Source organism: Danio rerio, chromosome 8, assembly GCF_049306965.1.
Source record: "Danio rerio strain Tuebingen ecotype United States chromosome 8, GRCz12tu, whole genome shotgun sequence".
Taxonomy (NCBI): domain Eukaryota; kingdom Metazoa; phylum Chordata; class Actinopteri; order Cypriniformes; family Danionidae; genus Danio; species Danio rerio.
The window spans coordinates 56,388,379-56,404,802 of NC_133183.1; the positions used below are offsets into that span (position 1 = coordinate 56,388,379).

Genomic DNA, 16,424 nt, shown 5'->3' on the forward strand with positions numbered 1-16,424 from the left:
TGCAGTTAATAATATGAATTCTATTCAAAATTTGGATGTCATGAAAGCATGAACTTCCACACAGATCACATATCAGCTGTGCCTCTACAACTCAAAATCAATAAAATCGGTGTCTCCGTCATACAATTTTTATGTCACGTTAGTCAGACATTCTGAGCATGTTTTGTTTATTCATCATTTATATTTTGCGATGACTTCAAGCTTTTAACTTTAAAGTATAAACTAAAAAAGGCATCAGTGGCAGTCGTCACATGAGCCCTGCAACAGTAGGCCTACATTCAAAAATACCACTTGGGTGAAGAAAGGTATGTGTTAGATCACATTTTCTCACACACAACAAGAGTTCTCCAATTTCAGCCTGACCTTTGAAAACGTCTTCAACAGGAATGCACAAGGATTCCAGTAAAAGTGTTTAGTGACTACAAAGGTCGAGGCATGCACATTGGTTTTGATTTGTTCAAAATAAAGTCAAATATATAAATTTAAAAAACAAAATCAATGGAAATATACCTGCAAATAGTGCATTTTATCTTCCTGAAGCTCCCTCAATGGATAGCCCCCCCTTTCTAAGGTTGAGAATTCGTACTTGGCAATACGCTCTACCGTCATGATATCACCAGCGGAGCTATAGTCAAACGGTCTGTCAAATATTAAGTCCGGATGAATGCCTCCATCCTGGCTGTTTTCTGCAAACGCAGAAAGCATATATATATCAGGATTAAAGATCAATGTGCTCAGAATACACAGACAGACAGACAGACAGACGAATAGGTAGGAGAAACAAATTCCCTTTTATACATTTATTTTTTTGGGGGATCCGCATTGAAATTAGAGGATGTCTTCATGTGGACACATAATAGTCTTGTACTGATAATCACGACTGACTGTTGCTGTTTACTACTTAAGAAGGTGTATAGAATGCAATTGATCGAAATTCCCTCACACTTCGATTTGGGAATGGAAAAAAATCTCTGTAAGGGATGTAACGATTTCTTTCATATTCTTAAAACAGTTGTAGGGCAATGTGAAATGCTGATCTTTAGGCAAAATGGGGGACACAGCGGGATGACAGATGAGATCAGCTGTTAGCACAGGCAGCTTTGCATGCATTTGAGTGAGACACAAGTACAAGAAGCAACCCTTATACATACAACTGAGCTGTGTTACACAAGGCAAACCGTCTGGAAAGAAGCAGAGCACTTTTAAATTAAGATCACAACAATCCATCTCTTGTACATATTCCTTATGATTGCAAATGGTGCCGAATAGCAGGAAGGGTAATGAAATACTGCTAATAGCAATGTCAAACACTTAACACCTACATTCATCAGTACATTCAGACAACCTCTGTTTTTTTAATAATTCATAATTATCATGTGACCTAAAGAAAATCTATTTTTAGTACTATTTATATATGTTGGAACATCTTTGAGTACACATTTTTTTATAGCCAAAGTTGCAACCAAAACACAGTTAAGCTTCTCTTAGAGAATTGTTGTCATGGTTGTGAACAATAAAGTAACTATTGTAAATACGACAATGCAGACTCATTGTAAAAATGTACCCCCGTATACATTTCTGGAGAGCGTGAATTATGTAGCCAGAGCTATGTACGGCTGCATTTTGTCTTTAAAACGAATGCTATAATGTGGCCGCTACCAGCTGATGACTTACCTCTGTGTAGACGGATTTTCCACTGTTACCAGTTTGCTCAGTAGCTCGCCACGTACATTCTCGAACTTGAGACACAGAGAGGAGTTGACCACGACGAAGTGGTTCTATTTCGAAGAATGATTTCAAAATATGTAAAACTAAAGCCAAAAAACAAAATAAACAAGTATAATAACAGGGTGAGAACGTGGTACGATTGTAAATCGTGGCGGTCGCGAGTGCTTTTCTGGATTGGTTTTGAAAACAACGTCGGTTGGGTTTTGGGAAGTGGGTGATCCCGTCAATCTGTGCTTTTGAAAACACTATCGGTTGGGCTTAGGGAAGGGGGTGGGTGGGGGTATCAGTCGGTCAGTAAGTCAGTCGACAACGGCCTCTGGTAGGCGGGAATGGCACTCGCAAGAAACTTGAGATCTGAAAAAGCGTACAAAGTGGCCTCTGGTGGATTTGTAATAACAAAAACTGCAAAATAAAATTGCCCCTAATAAAGGTTTCTGTCCAGAAATGTATATAGGGGTACGTATCAATATAGAGCTTTAGTTGAAATATGAATATGAAAACAGCAAATCAACATCAGAACTCTCTGAAAGGGTTTAAGATGCTTCTTTCTGTCAATTAATTATTTATTTATTTATTTATTTGTTTTTGCTAATTAACACAAAGCTAAAAGTTTTATTGTTGTAACAGTGCCTATATATTCAACATAGGCTCATTCTGAAAACGCAGCCCTATATACATTTCTGGAGATCGCTGCATTTCATCTTTAAAAGTAACGATACGAGGTGGTATGACGCCATTTCATTTCTCGCTTACCAGCTGACTGCTTACCTCCTTATGGACGGCTTTTCCGCTGTTACTAGTTTGTCCGGTAGCTCAACATGTACGTCGGTGGACTTGAGACGCAGAGCGGAGTTGACCGCGACAATGAAGCTCGAGTCTGGAGAAGAACGGTTCCAGAAAGCAGGTAAGACAAAAACAACAAGCCAAAAAATAAAATAAACAAGTATATAACAGGGTGAGAATGTGGTAAAAACTGATATGCGATAAAAATCAGGGGGCTTTTCTTTTTCTGGATTGCTTTTTAAAACTCTACTGGTTGGATCTAAGGAAGGGGGAAGGTGGGGGGGTATCAGTCGGTTGGTCAGTCAGTAAGTCAGACAGTCAATAATGGGCTCTAGTGGTTTTATGCGAGAAGAGCAGGCGCAAATGGCACTCGCAAGAGAAACTTGAGATCTTAAAAAGCCTACACAGCGGCTTCTGGTGGATTCACGAAAACAAAAACTGAAAAAAAAAGCATAGTCAAGGGACGTACTTGGCACTCCCAAGAAATGTATATAGGGGTACGTAATTAGAATGAGCCTGGATTGTATACATTGTATAGGCAAACGCAAATGTCAAAGTAGTGGTGACATCATGAAAAAGTTGCATCAGTGAAACAATGGTGCTGTAATTTTGTATTTACTCCCCTTTTTACTTGATTATTTGAATATACTATATAGCAGCTAACCAAATACAGCAGCCTAGGCTTGAATACAGTTATTCTCCATGTAAAGGAACATTAAAACATAGTCCGGTAATGTCAGCTAAAATTTATGAAGGGATTTTGTGGTAAAATGTAGGTCACATGATAAATCCAATGACGGAAATCATCATTTGTTGACCAAGCAATATTCCCCCCCAAAATATAGCAGGAAGAATACAAATAACAATATGATAAATAAAAAAATAATAATAATTGTAAAATTATTATATAAAAAATGTTATATATACAATTATTAAATTATAAAAAAATATACATATAAACAATAATAATAGTCAAATAAAAATAAAGTATGAAACTTCCTACTTTCTTTCTCCACACACCTTTAACATTAAACTGTTGTAATAATTAATAACATAATACATATTTAAAAAAACATACATACATATATATATATATATATATATATATATATATATATATATATATATATATATATATATATATATATATWTTTATTTATTTATTTTTTGCATACAAAATATGCTAATTTAAAATTATATATGTATGCATGTGACTGCAGGATGATAATTACTAAACTACATTGACTATTTAACATCGGTTTTGTATGCAGTAAACATACGGTGCATCTTTTAGATTATTACATTTACAAGCATTTGAGTTTAGTTGCCTTTTTTCCAATTACTAAAATGTAGAAAACTATATCTGTATACTTTTTATTATCTTGTTTTTATTTTTTATAAAAATAAAAAAATTTTTTTTGATGTCTTGATGTCTTGAGTGGTCCTTACCTTCATCCACTTCATCGTTGGACATGATGGCCACACATTTCTCCCAGACCATCTTGACGTCTGCCCTGTAACGGTCACAGGCCCACAGGAACATGGGGAGGAGGATGGACTGAGCTATGGAGCACCACAGCACACATAGGACCATCCAGCTGTAGGAGCGGTCAAATTTCAAGCTGGCAAAGCTCACCACCTACAATCAAGCACCTCGGTTATGTATGGAAGTGGTTAAAGCAAAGTAAAATGGCCACACAAATGGTTACTTTTAAAATGTATGCATCAATTTACCACAGCAGTGATACACATAATCAAATACTAATTACGCTTATCACTACACCAACTGGTGTAAATTAAACAAAACAGATTTAGGCATTACCACATCCAGTTGAAACCAGTAGTTTACATACGCTGTATAAAAAGGCACATAACCATTTAAAAAAAGTCAGATGGTAATGTGACTAAACTTGTTCTCTTTTATGTAAGTTAGGAAATTTGTTTCTGTTATGCTTAATAGCAGAATAATGAGAGATATATGTTTTGAGAAATTGTTATAACTTTTCTTGAAAGTCAAGTTTACATACAATGAGATTATTATGCCTCTGAAGAAGCTCAGATGATGGTGTCAAGGTTTTTGAAGTTTCTAATTATCTAACTGACAACATTTGAGTTAATTGGAGGCACAACTGTAGAATAGCATTTAAGGAAAACCTCAAACACACTGCTTCCTTGTGTGACAACATGGGAAAATCAACAAGCTAGAATCAACAAAAAAGCCAGATTACAATTTGCTAAATTACACTGGGAAAAAGACAAACTTTTGGAGACATGTCCTGTAGTCTGATGGAACTAAGATTGAACTGTTTGGCCATAAGTGTTACTTTTGGAGGACAAAGGGGAAAGCTTACAAGCCTAGGAACACCATCCCAACTGTGAAGTATCCGCTCTAATTGGTCCACCGTTTTTATGTTGTCAAATTGAAAAAAAAGGACTGGGTGTGTTTATATCACCCCAATATGATGGTCTATACACTAAATATATACAAATATGTTTGTCCAAATAGCTTGAAAAGTAGATTTTTCACCATAGGTGCCCTTTAATAAAATACCTCACTACTTCAACTTCAATGGAGTAAATGGTCTATACACAACTGAACTGTAGGGGATAATCTTCTTTAAAAATTTGAGAAACCGAACAAGTTCTTTCAGACACAACACAGATAAATAATTAATACTGATTTTGGTGGGGGAATTCAGGTGAGAGTTATATCTACTGGTAAAATGCCTGGTTTGCATAACTACAAATCAAACTACAATAAAAAGGTTGTACGGATGGAGGACATGCAAACTCCACAGAGAAAAACATCCTGGGTCAGCTGGGACTCAAATCAACCTTGCAGTGCATGATTCTGTCCACTGCTTCTTCCGACTCTCTGAGTGGACTTTCTGGCAGTGGAATGTGGATAGGTTGCATCATTGCCATTGTTTGCCTGTTTCATTGCCAGTTTCAGAGTTTGGATGTGACTGACATTTGGAGTTTAATGCATTTTTCTTCTGTGACTGTGTATCGCTCTCAGTGACTAACTGTGCTTCACCAGTTCATTTTTTTGTGACAGAAGTTCAATCATGTGTTTTTGACTAACAGTTTCTTGCTCATGCTTCACGCTACAGTGCCCATTGTGTGAACCAAGACATCACTTTTGTGCCTCAACCACAACACATACTGACAAAATCTATCAATAGAGTGATTTCACGATGTGTCATCGGTCGGCCATGTTGTAGAGCAGAACATAAACAATGCCACTGAACCAGACAAATGTTTTGCTGATTACCGCTGCTGAAAATAATCAATTAATGTAATGTTTTGTGCTGTAGGAAAAAAAAACATTTAAGCTGACCATACAAATGAGATTTTGGGTTCAATTCTGAGCCTAATTTTGACTTGTGTGACTTTTGTTTGTTGGGCCCAATTTTAGATTAGTCGTACAACATTAGTCATGCTGATCAGTGTTGAGGGGGCACGGAGAGGTGATTAAACTCCCCCAATCAGCAATCGAATGGTCGGATGGCATGTCAGAAACTTTGCTAGACTTTCAATAAGGGAATCGTATTGTTGAATCAGAGTTACAAATCAATTGAGTTGAACAATTGAGTGAGCCTTGTCTTTGCATCGCATATGATTTGGCATACATTGGTTGTTGTTAGCAAGAAACCAAAGCTCCATCAATTGACACTCCACAGGCAATTTGATATTCTGTGTCCTTGTTACTGCGTGCCACTCTACAACATGCAGAACAGTCAGACAAACCAGACATAGTAGAGTAACATCAGCAATTAACATGTGAAAGAGAGTCAATTGATGGAAGTAGGAATCTTGGGAGAAATGCTCATGTAACCCTGCAGGTCCTACTGTACTCAACCCGCTCTGAGCTGGGATCAAACTGGCGACTTTCCGCATGGTAGTTGGTTGTTCAAACAAATAGGCTAAAGACCATAGCCTATAGCGTCTGTCGTTAGAGCACCTTTTTTAGAGGTCAGAGGAGTGAGGTTTACCTGCACGCCACTTCACTAGCTGGCCTCTGCTACACTGAGCTAAGGTACGTTCTCCTCTGGCCAAACACAAAGGGGGCAGAGATGTCACAGGGCTTGAGCACATCTGGGATCTATGCTATGATATATGCTAAAAAGACTATTATCAAGTTTTGTGCTCTTGATTCATCAATGACCACGACAAACATTTGTTCTGGATACCGGCCAGATCCAAGATTACTTGAACCTTGGGTTAACTATCCATGTTGCACCAATCATTCTCAATACGTTTTAGCAGCTCAAAGATTCAAGAAACTCTTGAGTACTTTATAAAAGATTTTAACAAATTTGTGTGTGTTAAGAATCAATTAAGACATTAGCCCTTTTCACACATACAAACCTTTGTCTGGTTGTATGTGTGAACAGGTCCTTTTTGAAAATACCGGTAAATTCGTTCTGGCTATTTTCCGGAAAGAGCAGTTGTAACATTACCGGTAATTTGCCGGAATGTTGCGCTGTGTGAATGCAGAAGGAAGATTGCCGTAATAAGCGCGTGCACGTCTAGAACGTGCTGACGTGAGACGTCTGCTTTAGCCAATCACAACTGTCAGACGCATTTACGTCCGCGCGGTTTGTGAGAATAAAAGCCTTTGAATATTTTTCCAGACATATTTAGCTGCTAGAAGTTAGTCAGATTACGTTTATATGTACTTCTTAATGCCAACTTCGTAAATAATCATCGATGAGATGCTTATGATAAGCCGTTGTTTGTTTACCTTCAAGCTTTGCGTGTGCCTGTGAAACAGCCTGTGAGCGCCTGCAAACGCACATATTATGAACATCTCGACATGTGAAAGTGATCCTGCGAAAGTTGTTCACAATATTGATCATCCACAGAGTTTGTAATTTAGTCAAATGTTTACAAATACAAGCGCAGCCGTTTAAAGCTCATTTGTGGTGAATGATGTCAGAATTTACCGGTATTTTGAAATGGATGTGTGAATGCTCTTTTCCGGAAAATTTCCGTAATGTCCTCGCCTGTGTGAACAGCGCTTTTTTGAATATACCGGTAAAGTCGTTCCGTAAATTTTCCAGATATTTACCGGTATCACTGTGTGAAAGGGGCTAATGTTAGCACCTGTTAGCTTTAATTGTGGATAAACCTGGATAATTTTGAGCTTTTGTCAGCCAATTTTATCTTCCGGTTTAAAATCATTTTTGAGGTGGGACCAAAATCATTAACATCGAGAGGATCACATGCTTATGATTTACCACAGTCTGTCCCGCATTAGCTAATTATGATCCTCAATCATTTGATTCCTAAGTTATTATAAATAACCACAGTCTTCATTTCACATTTATCATGTCTGGAAGAAACCACCCTTTCTCCCCCTTCTCCTTCTTTTTTTTCTCACAGATTGGGCGGCACTGCAGCCCAGTGGTCAGCAAGAGTGTGTTTCTGTGCAGAGTTTGTATGTTCTCTCCGTGTCCGTGTGGCTTTCCTCCAGGTTCTCCTGTTTTCTCCCATTGTCCAAAGATATCCATGATAAGTAAGTAAGTAAGTAAGTAAAGGTTTATTTATATAGCACCTTTCCCAGACATTGAGTCACAAAGTGCTTTACAATAAGAGAAAACAAGCAAAAGAAGAAAAAAACATCATACATAACAGACAAAGCAAAACAGGCACTTTGTCTAGTTCCCTTCCTTCTCAAAGTAGTTTACCTTAGCCACTCCAGCCAGGAAGTTTTTGAGATCTACCTGAGCTCAATCTCCCCTCTCGCTCTGCGAACAGGAGGGAACCCTGTGCTTGAGGATCTCTTGAGCTCAGGGCTCTCTCCCGGGAATGCATGCCAAACAAGCTTATAATAAATCATCAGCTAAGTTGGAACTCTTGAAGCATTAGAAGCTGTACGAGGATTGGAAAATGGCAGACTTTGTCTTTTATCAGTTGACTTCGCTACATTCAGACACATTTCCTATATCCATGCTGCTGTGTTCACTTATGTTTAAAATCGGCAGGGGTAATGATTGAAATAACTATGGCAGGAGACCTGCTGCACTGCTATGCACTGTGTCTGCTTTCAGACCCAGGGATTCAGGAGGAGAGAAGTCCTCCTATTTTGTAACCTATGCAATATATAGAATTACAAGTAACCTATTATATCTATCATAAACTATAAAATCATGAGTCTCCTCACATTTTGTGTCTGATTTTGTGCGCTAACTGACAGTCATTCGCCTCACTCCCCACTTTTTTCCCCTGCTCTGCCGGCCACGCCCACTCAGAGCATTTTTTCTTTTTTGAAAAATTTCTGAGCTAGACTTGAACTGAAACAGGGGTTTTCATTACCCTTTAAAGACATTTTTTTATGATTTTGACAGCACAAATAAGCAACACAAGATATTCAGAAGTAGATTATCATGAAATGTATGCTGTTGTTAACATCCAAATATCACCACAATTAGGCATGGGCCAGTATAAGATTCTGACGGTATGATAACCTTGGATATAAAAATCACAGTTTCATGGTATCACGGTACTGTGATTACTGCTCTAAAATACATTCTTTTTAAGTGTCTGTGTAAAAAAAACAAAAAGTTTTCCACCCTTTGAACACAATATATTCTATTTTGAAAAACCTTTAAAATATTTTGTAGCTGGTGAGGCAGTGGGGCAGTGGGTAGTGCTGTCGCCTCACAGCAAGAAGGTCGCTGGGTCGAACCTCGGCTCAGTTGGCGTTTCTGTGTGGAGTTTGCATGTCCTCTCTGCCTTAGTGTGGGTTTTCTTCGGGTGCTTTGGTTTCCCGCACAGTCCAAAGACATGCGGTACAGGTGAATTAGGTAGGCAAAATTGTCCGTAGTGTAAGAGTGTGTGTGTAAATGTGTGTGTGGATGTTTCTCAGGGATGGGTTGTGGCTGGAAGGGCATCCGCTGCGTAAAAACTTGCTGGATAAGTTGGCGGTTCATTCTGCTGTGGCAACCCCAGATTAATAAAGGGACTAAGCCGACACGAAAATGAATGAATGAATATTTTGGAGCTGTAAACATGTCAGGCTAAGTAATGAAAATAAACCATTGACTTCTGCTGTCTTCATTAGTTTCAAAAACACACATTTCTTTTTTTTTAAATTGGCATCTTTGGATATATTTTCTGCTGGAGATGCTGTTGTTTTAAAAAAACTTACACATACCATAAGGACAATGTTACAGAAAATTTTGGCGGTTAACTTTTTCAAACCGCGGTATACCTTGAAAAACGGTTATAGTCTCATGCCTAATCAAAATGGCATGAAGGTAACAGGCAAAAGCATTACAATATCTAAAAACACTCAATATTACCAAACTAACACCATCGAATGAGAAAAACACATAACCTAAATCAAGTAGAGCTGTTTCCTTCTGTATCATGAACACTTAAATTTAACTGAATAATAAAACTTAGCTAAAGCTGAATACCAACATCCACAAATGTAGAAACTTTGGGTTTGACTCATGTGGTGACTGCTGCTAAACACACACCAGTTTGTGTGAGCGGTTCACTTGTTTCTTTTCTGCAATGAAATGGCTAAGAACTTACTAAGACACATGTGTTCCTTCTAAAGACTTATCTAGGAAGTGAGAGGGCTTTTATAGTGCATCAGTGTGAAATGCTTGAGTAAGCTTCGAATAGATTTCTGATTCTCAGGACTTGTTTTTGGCCTTTAAATCCCTCGGCAGGATTGGTGGTTTTACAGGTCTTATCAGTGAGCCCATGCTGAATAGACTTTGCTCCTACTCTGGTGAAGGCTTGGGTTACTAAAATCGTGCTTTTTAGCCATTATCATAGGGTCCATCTTTAAAGAACCTTTCACGGTGGCATGCTGTATCTTTCAGCACACTTTTGTCAGACTTTATCATCTGGTCATGGACTTCACTCTGTTCTATCATCTTCCTCTATCAGTCTATCTAAATGTTCACTGCTTGATGAACTGTGCTGTGCAGGGGTACCGTAACAAGGGGGAAGGGATTAGGATGTTTCTAAGGACCTAGTCACACAGGGGGCCTAGCAGAACCCAATACTTTGGTGTATGATTTTGGTATTCCCTCTCTGCACAGTAATATATTAGGATACACATTAAAACAAAAGCACCCTTCTGAGACAAGAAAGTGTGTGTCCCCTTAAGACGTTTGCCGGTTATTCAGAAACGCAGCACTTCACAGACCGATTCTGAGCTTCGTGCATAATCAGGTAGATGGCGAGACTCAAGAGATGACGCAGGCAAAATCAGGATAGATTAAAGTTTTAAGGGAAGCATTAAAAAAGAGAAAGAAGGAGAGGGAAGACCGCTAGTCACCCAGTTTTTAACATTCCAAGTTTTAAGCAACTGCTTTACGTAACGTAAAATAGATTCTCTCAGGAACCTGTTAAGAAAACTTTTCATCAGCGTCTTTTTATAAGAGAGTCAGAACAATGGGATTTACCCATTTGTGCCTAGATTTTTCTGGATGGCTTCATGTATGTAGTCATATTAAAACATGAATAATATATAGAAAAATATTAAAAAAAGGAAAACAACTGCTATATACTGTGGGCTTACATGCAAATGGGATATTTATCAGATGATCTGTTTACAGCGTTTATAATTATTTGTATTTATTTATAAATGCATAGTTTTGGTTCATTTAATGTTTTAATGTTTATTTACCGTCTCTTGTTAAATATAAAAAATTCTGATGCTTACCGATATTGGTTGTTGCTACATGTGTCAAGAAGATAAGATACTAGCTACACAGTATAGGTGCACAATTAATCGTTAAAAGATCGCGATCTCGATTCGACCTCCTAGACGATCTTAATCCAGCATTTCTACGATTCTGTCAATCATATTTTCAAGTTTAGGAGAGAAGAAAAGGCGGCTGCACGAGTCTTTTTATTGTTTCACACACGTTGCTCTGTGACATTGACTCCTCCAAATGATGTTGAATGAGTCACATACTGTATTTATAAGGTATAATTCACCTAAAAATGTCATTTTTGTCTTAACATAATGATGTTTTCGCGATCGGGAAATCACACGTGACATGAGCTGCTGACCGTGAGCTGTTATCATAGAGAGGGAGCACGCTTAATGATAGACGCGCGGCTCCTACTTTAGTGAACAGAACCTGCATATGTTGCGAGTAACAGGTAATACAGTTGCAAATAATATTCAGTTTGTGTCACAGAGTGATCATTTGGGGGAAGTATGAACAAGCACTTAGCAGTCAGAATGAAACCGAAAGTGTGCACTTCATTTAAATTATCATATAGCATTTTAGAGTTATGATTACGACAAGCATTTGATATGTTTTTCCTTTCATAGCGAACCCACAGTTGTGCATGAAAATAAAGGTTTACAATGTCAGTGTAACTACTCTAGCCTATATAATGTTGAATATAATCTGATAATGGCAAATGTCTGATTTTACCAGTGAATAAAATAGTCTAATATGACAGATTGCAAGTATATATCTTAAACATAATAATTCAACATCAGAATTATTATAAGTAGAATAGAATTATTTATAGAAGCCAGTAGACCTACACATAATATTATTATTGAGGTTGTGCCATATGTTTGTTTTTACCATACCTTTATTTTACATCTACAGAATCGTGAGAAAATCGTGATCTTTATTTTAAGCAAAAAAAAAAATCGCGATTCTCATTTTAGCCAGAATCGTGCAGCTCTACTACACAGGCTCATTGGGAATATGTGCCTAGGGATTTTTTTTGAGAACTGAGAAATATGTGCTCATGGGTACATATGTCTGCATTTTGACTGTAAAACAAGTGATACAGGTGGTAAAAACGATTTGCTTTCAGAAATCAGAAATTGGGTAAAAAAAATAAATAGGGGGCAAATAGTTCAAGGGGGCTAATAATTCTGACTTCAACTGTATATATAAAGTATTATTATTTTTTTTAATAGTTCAGACAGACAGGAGACAAGACCAGGCCCATGCAGAGATTTTCTAAGAGGCATGTGCAGGATGAAACAATTTAAGACCGGGGGTGGGGGATCATGGTAGAAGCATGCAGCTATGATGGATTTTCTCTTCTAGTTTGCTTTTGAAAACACTATTGGTTGGGTTTAGGAAAGGAACTGTGTGGGTCAGTCGATATCAAGCTGATTATATGCATGTTGACAAGCCGACCGGCTTTTCTTAGGAGCATGCGTGTGAAGGACATTGAGATTGGCAGAAATGTACACAGCAGCCTCTAGTGGATTCAGAAGTTATGGCATATATGAGGAAACGTGCCTCGGTAACGAAGTAAACCAAGGTACATATTTCTTGGTTCTTAAAAATGTGTCCCTGAGTACATATTTGCAGTGAGTCTGGGTTGGAAAATTGGGGTACATGGCTTTGGGGACTGGAGTACATCTTAGCCAGGAGGCCCAGAAACAGTAGTGACACTTCTTTTGCTGTGATGTAGCAGAGGTGGGACCAAGTCATTGTTTGGCAAGTCACAAGTAAGTCTCAATTCATTGCCCTCAAGTCCCGAGTCAAGTCCCGAGTCAAGACAGGCAAGTCCCGAGTCAAGTCCCGAGTCAAAGGCAACAAGTCTCAAGTCAAGTCCAAAGTCCTGCAGTTTGATTTTCGAGTCTTTTCGAGTCTTTTTAACAGAAAAATAAAATATATACAGATTAGGTATGGTTGTAAGATCTGTATTAATTAAACAAACCTTTTTTTATTAAAGAACATTGCTTAGATATATAAAAATACAAATGCAATTTTCTGAAAAAGTACTGAACAGTGCTGCGTCTCGTCTCCACAGCATAATGCACAAGAACGAGTTCCACCAAAAAAAGACTCCATTTTGCCTCACACCACACAGAAATTGCAGGTCTACTGCTGTCTAATTCATTAAGTTTAGTTGTGCTATGTTATGTCTTCGGTGATCAACTTGTGATTAACCAAAATTACATAACCTCAATGTGGTAGCAGTAGACCAACTCCTGTATATGCTGCAAAGTTAAATTGAGTGAAATTGGAATTTTGTCAATTGAATCTCGTGTGTGCTAAAGAGATGGAGTTGCAAATCTGTCTAGCAGCAATGTAAAATGGTAGCACATATTGTTAATGAAGTAGGCTACTTCATACAAACAATAACGTTGTTTTCTTCACATAACGTTGAAGAGCTTTGCTCTCTACCTTGTGTGATGCTCGTGCACGGATTTCCTCTGTTTGTGGACAAAACTGATTGCGAGTTCTCAAATTTTCTCTTGCTCTCAAATATGCACTGCTCACACACAAATTTTCTTGAGCGCTCTCAGAGATTATATGCAAACTCACAATTTGTGTCGTGTTCCCTCTTCCTTTCATGCTTTTTGATATGATTCATATTGCTGCACTGTTTAATAACAATAACCAAAATACTAAAATAGACTTACATATTAAATGTTTAATCTAATAAACCATAACATTTTTGGTTGTTTTATATGATGAGATATTTTCAGTTTCAAACACTTAAAGACAGAGAATAGACCAGTGGTGCCCCCCTGAAAATTTGCTTAAGGGGGGCCAGAAGAGGCCAGCTACATCAGTGGCACCAATCAATCCACAATAATTTAGTGGCTGCTATTTATTTATTGAAATATTGCATTGTATTGCATTTATGTAAGTAGATTTAAATAAATAATGTCAACAGCAAAATCATATCGGGTTGGCCACAGGGGTGGCTAGAGTTTACACAGGGGTAACACCCCTTGTAAAGGGGTTTACACCACTATAAGGCACCTCTGGAATAGATGTTGGATGTAAAGAATACATTTTATTTTAAAAGCATTTAAACAAAAACTAATGCAAGCAGAAATGTAACTGTGATAAAAATAAGGAAACACTTGATAAGGTATTATAGCCTACTGTACTATTCACTCTTCAAATAAATCTCACTTTCAATCTCATTTTATCATGGCAGCTAAAATAAAGTAAACTAGTGTCTGCTGGCTTCCACTTTGCTGATGAGATTGTGGAGGACATTTTCCATGTCATCCTCTTCATTTTGAGGAAAGCTGTGCCACAGGGCCCCTGAACACGTATATTGGCATGTACTGTGTTTGGAACAGTAGCCTACTACAGTAAAGAACTTCAATTGATCAGTTGTGGTAATACTATAGTTGCTATGGTAACACAAGTGTAATATAAACAAATTACCCAGTGCTGTATTATTTTACAATATAGGGTATTTTATACTACAAATCACTACACTTTACTGTAGTTAAAACTACACTTTGTATTATTTTATCTGTTCACTATTGGTAATACTACTGTATTATGAAGCATTAATTAACAAGTCGTAAATAATACTAGCCTAAAACATAAGTATAATACAAGTATACAACAAGTATAATACTCAAAAACACTAGAATTTATTAAAGAATTTACCTTAACCTTTTAGTTTTTTGTGTATTGTTAATAAATAGTAAAGCAAGAAAGAAACCATATCAACATTCTTGGAATAACCCTTCGCTAAGCCTCGCCCTCCTTAGTTACTGTTGCTACGCCTGTCAAGCTTTCATGCCTGGTACATCTATTACAGTGTGTATGCGCTGGTGTCAGACATTCCCAAGGATTTAATTAGTCATTTTTGGCAAACAGGTGAGATATCTGAGAAAGCCAGACAAAAGAGGACTGCAGTATACATTACAGGGGTATATTCACAACATAATAGCAACTGATTAGAAAATAATTTTATCAAAATTGAAGCAAGGTTAGCCTAGCCACCTCATACGCTGGACATTCAACAGCATAGTTCATGCACAGCAGGAGAGGTGAAATTATAAAATAATCTAATAACCTAGGAAACTGATGGATTTGTGCCGAATATTAGCATCATTGACCCATAACAGTGTACAGTACCTATTACTGTCAGCATGTTTGTGTGCTCTTTATCCAGTTTTTATTCAAATTTGCAGTTAAGTGGAAGAAAAAAATTGAAATGCACATTAAAGTATAAATAACAGAAGTGAACAAATAGATTTTTCCTACCAGCAAATATTAGTGTATGTATTTATATGCGTTACAATAGCGAGGGTTTAAACTAAGCAGTGCTCACAGGGTTCAACGCTAAGGATTTTTTCTACTGGCCCGATCGGGCTAGTGGTTCTGATTTTTACTTGCCCAGCCCAAATTTTCACTGGCCCCACCAAAAAAAAAAAGAAGTTAATCGCTATTTGAATGTGCGTGTGTGTGTGTGTGTGTGTGTGTGTGTGTGTGTGTATACACACACACACACACACACACACACACACACACACACACACACACACACAGTTGATTTTAGAATTATTAGTCCCCCTAAATTATTAGCACCCCTGTTTATTTTTTTCCCCAATTTCTATTTAACAGAGAACAGATTTTCTCAGCACATTTCTAAACATAATAGTTTTAATAACTCATCTCTAATAACTGATTTATTTTATCTTTGTCATGATGACTGTAAATAATATTTTACTAGATATTCTTCAAGACACTTCTATACAGCTTAAAGTGACATTTAAAGGCGTAACTAGGGTAATTAGGTTAACTAGGCAGGTTAGGGTAATTAGGCTAGTTATTGTATAATGATGGTTTGTTCTGTAGACAGTCTGAAAAACAATTAGCTTAAGAGGCTAATAAATTTTACCTTAAAAATGGTTAAAAAAATGTTTTTATTCTAGCCAAAATAAAACAAATAAGATTTTGTTCAGAGGAAAAAATATTATCAGACAAAATATCAACATTTCTTTGCTTTGTTAAACATCATTTAGGAAATATTTTAAAAAGAAAAAACAAAAAACAAAAGGGGGCTAATAAATCTGTATATATATTTACGGTAATTTTTAAAATGTTTAAGGAAAACTATTCAGTTCATCAAGGCTATATTTATAAATGTAAAAAAGGTGTAATTGTTAAATATTTATTAAAATTTTAAATAAC

The 16,424-nt window shown here is 37.1% G+C and overlaps 1 protein-coding gene across 7 annotated transcripts in view; it reads right to left on the reverse strand.

Moving 5' to 3' along the window:
• Window positions 1–16,424, reverse strand: part of gpr153 (G protein-coupled receptor 153) — a 93,035-nt gene that overhangs the window by 9,916 nt on the left and 66,695 nt on the right. For 2 of the 7 annotated variants that reach the window (XR_012384751.1, XM_009304260.5), the window contains exons 4-5: window positions 3,961–4,150; window positions 511–686 (exon numbers count right to left, since the gene is read on the reverse strand). The exons of 2 other annotated variants lie outside the window; for them this stretch is intronic. Coding sequence is in view for 4 of the 5 variants with exons in the window: in XM_009304260.5 (XP_009302535.1) it covers window positions 511–686; window positions 3,961–4,150 (366 nt within the window). In the remaining variant the exon portion in view is untranslated. Of the gene's footprint in view, window positions 1–510; window positions 687–1,151; window positions 1,182–2,496; window positions 2,606–3,960; window positions 4,151–16,424 lie in introns of those variants that run through there. 3 more of the 7 variants (XM_073911156.1, XM_009304261.5, XM_068223221.2) reach the window with 3 other exon arrangements.